Source organism: Lonchura striata, chromosome 15 (assembly GCF_050655825.1).
Source record: "Lonchura striata isolate lonStrDom1 chromosome 15, ASM5065582v1, whole genome shotgun sequence".
NCBI lineage: Eukaryota > Metazoa > Chordata > Aves > Passeriformes > Estrildidae > Lonchura > Lonchura striata.
The window spans coordinates 14,103,750-14,116,558 of NC_140717.1; the positions used below are offsets into that span (position 1 = coordinate 14,103,750).

General features: G+C 42.6%; 1 protein-coding gene and 1 long non-coding RNA gene across 2 annotated transcripts in view; one reads left to right on the forward strand and one right to left on the reverse strand.

The window, feature by feature from the left end:
* The window catches only part of IFT81 (intraflagellar transport 81), a 37,418-nt gene extending 28,644 nt beyond the window's left edge, over positions 1 to 8,774 (forward strand). Inside the window, exons 13-18 of the mRNA XM_021532725.4 lie at positions 285 to 374; positions 1,306 to 1,392; positions 2,687 to 2,758; positions 2,848 to 2,933; positions 6,446 to 6,491; positions 7,397 to 8,774. Of these exons, the coding sequence (XP_021388400.3) occupies positions 285 to 374; positions 1,306 to 1,392; positions 2,687 to 2,758; positions 2,848 to 2,933; positions 6,446 to 6,491; positions 7,397 to 7,579 (564 nt within the window). The 3' untranslated portion in view covers positions 7,580 to 8,774. The remainder of the gene's footprint in view (positions 1 to 284; positions 375 to 1,305; positions 1,393 to 2,686; positions 2,759 to 2,847; positions 2,934 to 6,445; positions 6,492 to 7,396) is intronic.
* Positions 197 to 11,054, reverse strand: LOC146766021 (uncharacterized). Its single transcript, XR_014958613.1, has 3 exons — positions 10,181 to 11,054; positions 2,813 to 3,077; positions 197 to 1,618 (listed from the first exon to the last, which is right to left on the reverse strand). It is a non-coding gene; the product is annotated as an uncharacterized LOC146766021 (long non-coding RNA).
* Between the last annotated feature and the right edge of the window lie 1,755 nt (positions 11,055 to 12,809).

Genomic DNA, 12,809 nt, shown 5'->3' on the forward strand with positions numbered 1-12,809 from the left:
CTCTTTGGTGTCTGGCACGAGGGCAGTGCCCTGGACTTTTCTGGGATGTCCTCAGTTGGAACAATGGAAGCAGAATTTGCATCATTTGTGGGAATGACCCCACTGCCAGATGGGCTTTTCCCCTTTCTTAATTAGGCCTGAACTTCAGTTGTATAATTAAGGTTTCATCACACATTTTTTCTCTCTGTATTTTGGTTTACTTCCCTTTCTTTTCACATTCCTAATTACAGAAATGTACAATTAGGGTTATAGAGTTAACGAATATTATTTTGTCCCTTTCTCAGGTGAAGAAACTGAATGCCATGGTGGCAGAGAAGAAGGCAAGCCTTGCTCCTGTCATCAAAGAGCTGAGGCAGCTGCGTCAGAACTGCCAGGTTTGTAGAAACACTCCTCTCTTTCTGTGTACACCCAGTCAAACCCACAAATAAATCCAATTTACAGATCTCCGAAGTGCTCTACAAGGACATGATCAACTCTGAGGGAAAGCTGGAAGTAGCAGAATTTGTCAACAGTGTTTGCAGCAAGCAACGTGCTAAAGGTTGGGATTTGTAAAAGCTGACAGTGCAGGCACAGAATTCAGTCCTTTACAGCAATTTTAAAAATTACTACATCAGGGGAAAATGTGAAAAGTCATAGTTCAAACCCAAAGCAAAGTTTGTTTCAGATTAGTTGCAAAGCTATTTCTGTATTTCAGCACTGGTGATCCCAACCAACGCTGTCTTTTTGAGTGGATTGCAGATAACTTCTCATCCAAATGTTGGCTACATTGATTTAATTTCTGCTTTTGTCTGTGGCACTGATAAATTTGTCCATTTGTTCTCAAAATTTTATAGAGAGCTGGGGGAAAAAAGTCTTTTGGGTGTATAGCTGCCATAAGTTGGCTCATTACCATGGAATTCAATAAACTGATGCATTTATCTATCAATGAAATTTCCAGAAAACCTACTTTTAATAGTTCCATTCAAAGTGTCAGCAGATGAAATCCAGCAGAAAGGTTGATTGTGCACAAGTGGAAATCTGGCTTTTCATAGGCAGCACTTATATTGATCCTTTCCTACTGTCTATTTTTATAATTATTTGTTTTTTCTTCTTGCAAACACAGCCTTGTTAGCCTGGCAGGGAACAGAGGGAATTTCCTTCTTTCTGATCCCAGAATGTGGGGGTTGGTGGCTTCCCTGTGTAACCACAGCCATGTGCCAGCAAGGGTCACACTCCAGCAGCTGGGGCTGGTGTGTGAGGGGCTGAGTGTCACATGCCAGCCAAAGGAAGAATTCACTGATGTGCCCTTTTGCCCTTTTCACCAAGGAATTAACTCAAGAATGTGATGAGAAGAAAATCCAGTATGACAGTTGTGCGGCCGGGCTGGAGACCAATCGCTCGGCGCTGGAGCAGGTGAGGTGGGGCTGGCTGCTGCTCCTGGATTAATGCTGGGCTGCAGTGCTTCCCTGCCCTCCCTCAGCATGAGGAAAGTGCAAATCCAGTCAGTGTCACCCACAGGTCGTGCCTGAAGCTGCTCTGTGGGGTGGCTGCAGTCACACAGGTCCTGAGCAGCAGCACATGGACGCAGGGTGCTTCATCCAGCTCTGATCAGCAAGGACGTGAGTCTGCCAGAAATGCCCTGGATAGGGAAGAGTTTGACCATAAAATAAAGATTAATTGATCAAGACAAATCTTTATATGTCATTAGCAATTTCACTGCACTAGCAACAAATTCAGTGGATAATTAATGACTGAAACTGGTGGTGAGGAGACTTGATTAAATGGGACTGCCTTGTATTCCTGTTTTGTCTCACTCCATCACTCCTGTGAATTTTGACTGGGCTTGGTTTCTCAGGGCCTTTCCCTCAGAAGAATATACTGCAAGGTAAACAGGGAGTTTAAAGTATGGGTGGATACATAGACAGCTATTTTCCTGCTCTAAAAGTTCCTTTGTCGGGTCCTTCATACCAGATGGACCTGCTATGAAATGAACCTTCCAAAGGAACTATTTTACAACAGCAATCAAGGCTTTTCTTCTTGGCAGACAACTCAGTCATTTTCTACCACGTGGTGACAATCACATCCACTGACTGAGCTGGACATGAGTTGAACTGTAGAATTCAGTTTTCCAGCTGATGGTCTGGAAATCACACAGTAACAGAGCTCTGGAATTGCAAATGCTGTGCAGCCTGGAATGTGTACAGGAATTCCATTGGGATCATGAGGCTTTTTGGGAATGGACCATTTAGAGATGGGAGCAACCCACTAAGTCCAGAGTCCTCCATATAACTATTGATTGGTGATTAACATACTATTGGCATGTCTGTAGCTTCTAACATGCACTTTGCAGATGTGTTCCAGGAAATACTTGTTCACAGCTGTGCCTGGCACTTCAGATGTGCTGAGGAGCAGAGTCCTGGCAGCGCTGCTGAAGTGTCTGTTACAAGTCAGGCATTAATAAAAACCTGTTAACAGCCATTTTGCATCTCTGTCTGTGGCTGAAGCTGCAAATCTAAAACCACTCAATTGTCTTTCACTCTAAAAGAGACTTGTGAGAAACCTAAATTTTATAAACATTTGAGAAATTATCAGTTCAGGATTATTAGTATTGTTGTTATTATAAACTCTCATGGTTTGTATGGCAACACAGGGCATCTCCTGGGAGCTTGCAGTCACCATGTGCTTTGGAATCTTACTCTTCCCACAGGAAGTGAAGGGGCTGCTTGAGGAGTGTGCCCAGGAAGAGAGCAACTACCGTTACATTAACTGCATGAAAAGGGTGAGAGCACAAACTGTTCACTGTGAAATGAAATGGCAATTATAATGTACACACCCATATATGTATTGAAATGATGCCTTTCTTCACAGAGCCTGGAGATCCAGCTGCAGCGTGCCAAGGAGGAAATGAAGGCCTACGTGTCCCCAGACCCGCAGGAGCGGCGCAGGGCGGTTCGGTGAGCGGGGCAGGGCTCTCTCCCCTTGGCAGGGCTCTCTCCCCTTGGCAGGGCTCTCTCCCCTTGGGGTGACTTGAAGGAGGTTCACAAACTGAGGCTGAAGTCAGGAATTTTCTCATTGGCATTTGGGCCGGAGGAGTTCACCTGATAAATTTAGAATCACTATAATAATCTAAAAATAAGCATCTTGGATTCCAGCCTATACTGCTGTGAACATACAGGTTCTGTCAGACATACCAGGAGGTTTGCACTTCCCACTGGATTTTCTCAGCCCAGGACAGGCTTTAACTGGCAGCCCCACACTCTGAGGATGGTTCTGCACCATCCCATGAACCTCCATCCTTACCCTCAGTTTCACTGACTCCAGTAAAAAGCCACTTCCTTCATCCCATGACTCTTTTCAGGACCCCTCGCCTTTGACTGGCAGCAAGAGAAACAGGAAATACTATAAATTGAGCTGCTGATTATTTTTGGTGTAGTTTTCTATTTTAAATAGAAATTTTTCCTGCCAAAGATGGAAATGTTTTCTGAGAATGAGATATTTCGGATTCATTATCTGTGCTAAGAAGTCTAAACGTTACCATGTTGTAGAGATTTTTTACACTTAACTAAGTGAAACTTAACTAAATATTTTTGTGAAAGTATCCTGTTGAAAATTTTGTGTATGTTCAATCTTCTAATACAACATAAAAGCAGAAACAAAATTCAGGCAACAGTCAACAAACTGTTTCAAAATTAAGCATCAGGAAAATCCAAAACATTAATAATTTCCAGTTGGTAGAAGTGTCAAAATACCCAGGGCTTATTCTTCATAATTAGCTTTTCAAAGTTTGAGAATATTGCATGAAATAGAAATTCTCTTTTCCAGAAAAGTGAATCCTAGATCCTTGTTGTCAACAAAATAATCCAGTTGGTGTCAGTAATTTTACAAGGTGGTCTTTGCTTTCCCACCACAGTATTTCCCAGTCATGAAAACATTTATCAAAACAGTTTTAAAATTCGTGTTTGCTCAGTTTTATGGCCATTGATAGGGAAATATGTCAGACAGTGAGAAAACTCCAGGGATTCTCTCTGGAGAATCCATCAGACCCTTTCCTGAAGCCCCTTGCGCTGGTACCAGTGGAGCTGCATCTCCATGGTCTAGAACAGGAGGCAGAGATCACCAGGAAGGGAAGGAGCAGAGTAAAATCCATCACAGAGACCTGAAAGGATGTGAGGCATGGGAGTGTTTAAACACTGTAGTAAAGAGTGTAGGAAAGTAAGAGTAAGCAAAGAAGCCAAACTACAAACGTTGGGGAGGGAGAAGAGGACGAGGAGAGAAAAGATGATGGAGGCTAAGAGGGCTCTTGCTCATCTCACAAAATAATGAAAGGCTGTAGGAAATAAACATTTATCTAATGAAGGAAAGATGAAACAGCACAATTAAGCAGAAGGCTGAACAGATAAAAACTTAGTGATGATGTGAATATTCATGAAGATGAGGACCTGAGGCAGTAGGGTCAGACAGAAGGGAGTGGGAGCTCAGGTTGGTTCACTCCACTCAAATCCTTGGGAATTGGACATGCAGGATGTGGGAATTCACACGGAGCAGCCATCAGAGCCCAGTGCTGGGATGGAGCACGAGCCCAGCCATGCAATCCCAGGTATGGGGAGGGAATGTGAGCAGGCTGTTACCCCTCTGTGCTGTCCCCGTTTCACTTCCCCACTGTGGAAATGATCCTCCCACAGGGACCAGCCACAGTCCTGACCTTGCTAAGAGGTCACAGAGCTGTCTCGTTTCAGCGAGTTACAGCAAAGTTCAGCAGAGAGATCTTAGCAAAATATAAAATGAGACGATGACATTTTTCTCTGGACATCTCTTTAGAACCTGAATGTATTTTTCAGCAAGTGCTGGAATGTAAACAGAATAAAAATGAACCATAAATAGAATTGCACTTTCCTGACAACGTATTGAACAAAAAATGTCTTAATTCAGACCCTCTTTATTGAATATAAACTCTCTGTTCCGTAGAGTCACTTGTTAGGAATGTGAAAAGTTAATTTTCTTTTCTAAAAATAAAAAGTTGTGGAGTTTTAACAAAGTTATTAAGTTACATTCTTTCCAGTCATCATTATAAATAGTAAAGAAAAACTTACTAGAAAAGACATAAAACCTTCTGATGATTACTTTGAAAATTCTACTTTAAAAAAAAAAAGGGGGTGTTCTGGAGGCCAAATGTGTGAGAACACGTACTGTGTGCCAGGACAAAGATGCAGCTTCAGCTTCACCTCCAGATGGGTGAAGATTGCTGGGATCAGTGTGACAGCACAGCACCTGGAGCAGCCTCAGCACAGCTCTGCTCTGTTCTGGCTGGAATTGTCCAAGAGCAAGAGATCCTAAAGTGATCCAGCTCCATTCCTGTGGAGGCAGGACCAGCTGGCCCCAGGCCCAAGTTCTCCAGTCTAAGTCCTGGAGTACTTGGGAGAAGGGGAAGGATTAAGGGAACACAGTGCTTTGGGTCCACACAGCTGCTCTCACACTCCAGGAAATCTTCAGGCTCTGGCATTGTGGAGGCTGACATTTCTTTCCTGAAATTATGATTTCTGTACTTGGAGGTTACAATTAGGGTTATAGAGTTAATAGAGCACTTTGGAAAGTTCTTTAAATGAGCTGGGTTATTTTGAATTCCACTAGATGACTCTCACACCAGAAAAATGTAATAATTACACACAAAAGATAATTGATCTTTTTTTCCAAGTGGCTCAGTGCACAAGTTTTTTTTTTTCTATTGTCACATTTCAGAAAAGCTAAATATAAGTCTCTGTGCTGTCTGTGGACTGTGCTGTTGTGTTTTGTGTATTTTACTGTCAGGGGTTGTGTCAGCTTTGGGTATGGCAGAGGGATGAGGCCACCTGGTACAGACAGAGGTGGCCAGCCAGGGCTTTCCATGCTGAATGTCAGCATTAACACTTCTCAGCCTGTGCCTAGGCCCCGAAATGTGAGGGCTGTTTTCTGGGAGAGGAACATGCAGCATTGCCACTGCACTCAGTGGCCTTGTCAGGCCTGGGCTGAAATGCCATTCCCCCTCATTCCTGGACTTTCCCACTCATTCCAATGCTGCATTCACAGCAGTTAAGGGCTGTGGGTCAGTAAATTCTGACACCTGTATGAGTGAGGCTGTGGCTCCCCTCGGGATGTCACCAGGATAAATTAATTACAAAAAGGATCAGGATCTCATCTGTATGGTCTCACTGTTGCCCTCAAGCTGGAAGGAGCAGTGATCATGCCATCTTCAAAAATGTAAGAGACCTTAGCCAGTATCACTTTTTCCAGCTGCACAGCTGAGACAAGGAGATCTGATCCTTCATAGCAAAGATTAATTTTGTCCAATAACAAAAAGGTTTCTTTGTGTTTTCTCTTCTGTCTCATTTGTGAACCTCCCAATACTTCCATCATTTTCCATGTTTGCATCATTATTCTGTCCTGTTACATAGAACCAAATCATGATAAAATCATTTTATGTTTCCTTTAGAGAACAGTATACACGAATAATCCTTGAACAAGAAAACCTTGGGAAGGTAAGAATGAGGCTTTTACCTTGCTCAGCCATTGTACAGTTTGTATTTTTGTGGGGCTGTGGTCAGTCTTTTATAAAAAGCATTGTGCAGCCTACAAAGAAAATTCTATCACTGCTGGCATTGGTAATTAATACCCTGGAAAAGGATCCTGCTCCCTCCTCAGGGCTTGATTTCCTGCAGGGAATAACATGAGCTGCTGTAAGGGATAGGCAAACAGCTCAATGTGACAGCACATTCCCTGAAAACCATTTGGATAAGACCCTGAAACAGGGGCATAATGAACTGTGCCAGCTCAGATTTTCTGTTGTATATAAAGCAACCTGTTGAAGACAATAAATTCTGAGCCTGTCACCCTTATCACTGCTGCTAAAGGCCAGGGGATCAGCAGCGTCAGACAAAAGCAGTTGTCCAGTTTTAATCTTGTCTGAAGCTCAGATCAGCAGGGACAAGGCTGGGCTTAGCAAGTCACACCAAACAGCATTTATTAATTTCCTTTTCTTAGTCAGTCTGAGTGATTTTTACAGGTCTGGGCTGCCTTTCTTAATAATCAGGAGGGGGTTTAATTGTAAAACATTGATTTTGTGTTAGCGTGTCATGGTATGAATCCATTGCAGATTGTACCTTGATACTGCAAGAGCTCTGCATGGAAATGATGTCAGATATTGAGCATAAGTTCTCAAATAGATAAGACTAGACAGTTAAAAACCATGGAAATAGTTGTCAATCCATAGAAAGGTCTAAGTCCTAGGTGTTAATGCCTTTTGCACTTGCAGGGAGTGTTATCAATATGAACAAACCAATATTTCCATAGCATATAAAAATCTCTGTCATTCCAAGCTGCTTATGTAACAGCTTTTGTGGTGTAAAGCTGCTGCAGAAATCTGATATTTTTGTATTTTTAACAGAAACTACGAGAGAAGCAGAAAATTGTACGGGAAAGTCATGGGCCAAATATGAAGCAAATGAAAATGTGGCAGGACTTTGAGAAATTAATGGAATGTAAGAGAGAATGTTTTCTGAAACAACAAAATCAAGCAGCCATTGGTCAGATCATTCAGGAAGGAGGTAAAGATAGGCTTGTGTTATGAATTCTTCTTCCTGATACCCACATGAATTAGGAAGACTCTTGTTAAGTACTGTTGCTTTCATAAATTCTACAGTTTTTGTCCATGGTTTGGTTTTGGTGCATAAACAGAGAGACCAAAGAAACCCCTCTGAAATCTTTTGCTCCAGTGTCTGAATGACAATGTGCCATGATTGGAAGCTGTTGGGAGGGCTGCACTGGGGTGAACCTGCTCATAAATCTATGTTTTATGAGGCCAGGAATGGCATGCATTTGTAGGGAGATCAAAGGGAAACAAATCCTTCTGCAGGGTCACGTAATTGCTCTGCCTGTCGTTCTCTATCGATAAGGTTACATTTTTGCAAGGCCTGAGAGACTTGATATTGTATAACTGTGACCCTCCTGGCTTGGCCCTGTTGTCCCTATTGTCCTTACCCACCCAGTGTGGCAGCAGGAGCGGGGCCACTGTCGGCCTGGCCCCAGCACTCCTGGCCATTCTTTCCTTGAATGCTTGGGCTCGGCTGATTGCCTGGAGAACAATCACTTGGATTCTGAGCTTTTTCCATTATCTTTTGCTGTTGTTTTTAACAGAAGTTTTTTTCCTTGAACATTTACCCCCTTTGTATTTCCTGAGTGTAAAAATGTAAAGGGAGCTCGGCTGAAGCTTTCCCCAGGGAGGAGTTTTGAGCTGTTTTGTCTGCACAGTGCAATTCCAAAGGGATTACACACACCAAGAGGGTCATCCCAGGGCTGGAGGTTATCCATGGATGTAGACATGGCCCAGGGCTCCTTGCATCTGGCTTGGAGTGCAGCCCTGAGCAGCCTCAGAGGTGCCCCAGAGCTGAGCCTGGGGCACAGGGATGGAGGTGAGGACTGAGAGTGTCCCTCACACGTCACCAATTCAGATGAGCAGCTCCTGGTCCCCGTCACAGATCAGCAGCACAGAGATAATTCTGTGGGACCAGAACTCCTGCTGTTCTCCTTTGGCTTACTGGATTCCTAGATAGGTTGGTGGGGTTTTTTATAGCTTTTCCTGCCTGAAGTAGAATGTCTTTTTTCAGGATATAAAAAAAGTAATTTTGCTTTCTTTGATACCTAACTATGTCAGATCTTCCGCTGGATTCTATATCCAGAGAGGATGGTAATTATAGAGTTCCTGGTTTGCTTTTGCATTAAATATATTTGTTAACAGGACTAAAATAAAAGCTGGCAAAACTACATTTTGACTGTATGGTATTCTTCTTTTTTACAATTTTTAGGTGAAAGAAAGAAATTGTTGGTGGCTGGGCCACAGTAAAAATGAGTTTTTTAATTACGTTTATTTGAGAAGCTTCCAAAGGGCTCACAGTGTGAGGAGTGGGTCTCAGATCCCAGGACATCCTCATGCCAGCCCTCCCACACTGCCAAATAGCTGGAGATAGTTTTTCCCAACAGCTGCACACTGACCCTGCTCTCCCAGGCCAGGGAGAAGAGCAGGGTGCCCTGGCACAGGGTGGAAGGAAGGCACAGGCACAGGTAGAGCTGTGCCACCACCCCCTGCCTCCAGCAGCTGATTGCTGCAGGATTCAGTGAGGCAGGGAAGGAACCTCTGGCAGGGAGAAGCTCAGGAAAGGCCAGGCTGTGTGCGATGGGCACAGCCATCTCCAGAGACACCTGGGTGCTTTGTGCCTCCTGCCCTGTGCCATCATTCCCACACAGCACCTGCACAGGGCTGCAGAGCTGCAGAGCCATGGCAAACCCATTCCTGGACTTCCAACGGAGGCGTTCGCTGAAGGCTTGACAGCAAATAGCAAAATAACACAGACAAGGAGATGTGAGACATGCTGAAAACGTGGGATAATCACCAAAAATGGACATTTAGGCTACTTAGGAATCAGCCTGTGGTTCAGAGTCACTAGATAGGGCAGGGAGAAAGGGGATTTCATAGACTGGAAGTCAAAACTTTAAACCAAACGTTAGAAATCCTATTTGACTGGGCCATTTACACAAAGATGCATGACAGGGATTAGCCTGCTGCCCGGGAAAAAGCAATGCCTTAGAAATTCACAGCAATGATGTGGAGTAAGACTGATTACAATCATTTTCTGGTTTTCTGTTCAGTTACCCTAAAAATAGTTCATATTTCTTCCTTATAAAAACAGTTTATTGCTAGTTACTCAAAGATGACGTGATTGTTGTTCTGATTTGATTAGTGCTCTGTCATTTGTGCTGCACCAAGAAAGGGCACACATTATACACTGCAGCAGCAGCAGCAAAATTACTTTCTGAGTTGAAGCAAAAAATCATAATAACTGTTATCAAAGGAAAATTGGAAAAACTCAAACACTATTTTTAGCTTTTTATACAAGTGGACATTTAATAAATGCAGCTTTAATGGATTCTGTTCACTGGCTTTTCCACCTAGTTCAGGATTTGGTAGGAGCATTCAAAATTCTTAGAATTTCACAGTTTTATCTTCCTATCTTGCAACATAAAGCTAACTTTTCCATTTTTTACTTTGTTGTTATTTTTAATTGCCTGGCTGGTTAATAATATTAAATATTCCAAATACTTGCATTTCTATTGGAAAAGCCAAAATTAAAAAAAAAAAAAAAAAAAAAGGTAAATTTGGAGCATCAGCACTTACCAAATTTGTCCCAGCTGGAGCACCACTCTGAGCAGTCACATGAGCAGCAGTTCACTTTGTTTCCAAAGACTTCTCCTTATCCCTATCCAGAACTGGATGAGGAGGCATCCCAGCTATAAAACTACTGTAATATTCTGCAGCTTTGGGGGATTTAGTGATGTTGATTTCAGCTGTCCTTGGAGCTACAGCAAGATCCACATGGACCTGAGAGAGGAAATAGTTCCAGACATCCAAAGCAGCACATCCACTGTTTTGTGGGAGCAGCCATTTACCATCTGGGTATCAGATTAATTTGGTTTATATTAGAGGTACCATCTCACTTCCATTTGAACTATAATAACTAAAATGGATGCTATAAAATTTCCTTTGCTACCCAAATCTAGGATTGCTTATTTTCATCTCTTTACTGTGATGGAGATTATTACTGAGGATGTCACATGCATATAGGTGCCCACAGTCATGAATGTTACTGTGTTTAAATATCCCAATTTCCAGAGGTTTCTTGACAAGACTTCCCTGCAGTGTGATGCTGCTCTCAGTTGCAGAACACGCTGCAGCAGAGGTGTTCAGCAGTGCCTGGGGATGTCCATGGTTGTATTACCTATGGAATCAATATGAGATCTTGTTCAGGAGCCGCACCTAGGATCAGTGTTCTGTGTTTGCCCAGAGGCAGCTGGGTGCTCACTCCTGGTGACTGTCCCCAGAGAGCCATGGATGGATGCAGAGCCCTTTGGCTCTGCAGGAAGGCAGATGGTGGCTGACAGAGGACAGGGGACCGGAGCGCTGTCACCTGAAGAGCGCCCTTGGGCTAAGGCTGTGACACAGCGGGGCTGGGACACCTCTCCATCACCCCGGCTGGCACAGGGGCAGCTCTGGCTTCTCTCTGGCCCTGTTTGCCCAGAGCCCATGTGAAAGGCAAATCCCAGTGCCCGCTGTTATCACTGCCGGCAGGAGGTTCCTGCCCAGGGCACGCCGTTAACCCTTCAGCTGCCTGGCTCCGGTGCTCTGTAACGGGACTGACACCCCAGGGCCGGGCCAGCGTTGCAGTAAGGAAGTGTTACACGAATCAACAACTTTATCACAAGGTCCCACCTGTCTGGCAACACCCACATGGGGAGTTGTTTTCTAACAATCTGAATCTGACCTATTTCCAGCTCGTTTAAAGAGTTCTTTAAATTCTCTCTGAATTTAAAGCGGGCTCTCCAAATACCCGAGGCAATCCGTGTTATTCCCAGGGCAGTGGGTGAAAAGGGCATTTTTCACATCGATTTCCCTGATTTCCGTGTTGGTGTCACCCTGGGTGAGCAGCTCTGGGGACTTGGAGAGGGAGCAAAAATGTCCCAAATAATCAGCAGGAACTGGGAGACAAACCTGACTTTCACAAACCCTGACTTCATTGGGAGTTTTGCTGAAACAAGGTCTGCTGGATTTAGCTCCGTTCTTCATCCTGACAGAACAAGCAGGAATTAAAGGGCCCATCATCAGATTTATAGCACACTGAAAATAAAAATAACAGTAATTATCTAAAAGAACGCCTTTCAGCCAACACAAATCAATGTTCCATTGGACATGCTCTAATTTATAACAAAAATTAAATGTTTGTGGAAGATTTTCTCAGCACAAACAATTGAAATAACAAGTCTTGAGCAAAGTGGTTTGATTTTTAGTAGACATTTATGAGAGGCTGTTGCACAAATCCAGTGCTGAAATATTTAGAGTATTTATCATTTGATTAAAACTGTCTTCTTACCTTGCATTTAAATGCATTATTTCTATTTATTATTAAAAAATGTATTTTTGCCCTTTTTTTGCCATTCCATTCTGCATAGTAATGAAAAAACTCCATTTTTGCTAATTAGGATACACACATCCAGCGTTTGTTGAAAGCCAGGAGCTGGAGTTTTTTTTCTGCAAATGGATCTACTCAAGCCAATATCTATTTTCCTGCTTCAGTTCAGTCTCTTAATACGCAATAAGATGTCATTTTTAAGCTTCTACATTTTATTGCAAGTTCTAAACCCACTTATTTATACAATAAGCACTTAATTAAGTCTACTCTTGAAATAGGATAAAACCTGCACTTTTTGCTAATACCATGAAAAATGCAGTTGACAGGAATATGGAAAATGGGATCTTACCAGCTATCAAAGATAAATTTGTTTCTCTCTCCCTACTTATTTTTCCTGGAATAGAATAGGAAATATGCTTTGCTCTTTAGGAGCAAAAACAACAAAACCATAAAGATTTACATCACATACAAATAATGACCAAGTAAGGGAAATAATGAAGGAACCAATCACCCAGTTTCTTTATACATTTTGCAACTGGTTCATACTAAATAAAAACCTAAAAACCATTAAGATTCTTTGCAGTTAAAATTTGGTGTGGGGGGTAATGTTTGGTTTTTTGAAACTTGGATTATTCTTTTTTAAACAGCAATTGAAACTCTTAAGGTTATAAAGAATTAATAATTCAGCAATTTACTTGGTTTACAATACCACAGCATTTTCTGGTGAGTAAACCAGAGTTTAGGCATTTCTTTGCAGTTATCATAGAAGTTTTAGAGCCATTAGTGAAGAACTACCAAGAGCAAGAAGGGCTGATTAATTACTTCGGGATTCTAAAAATG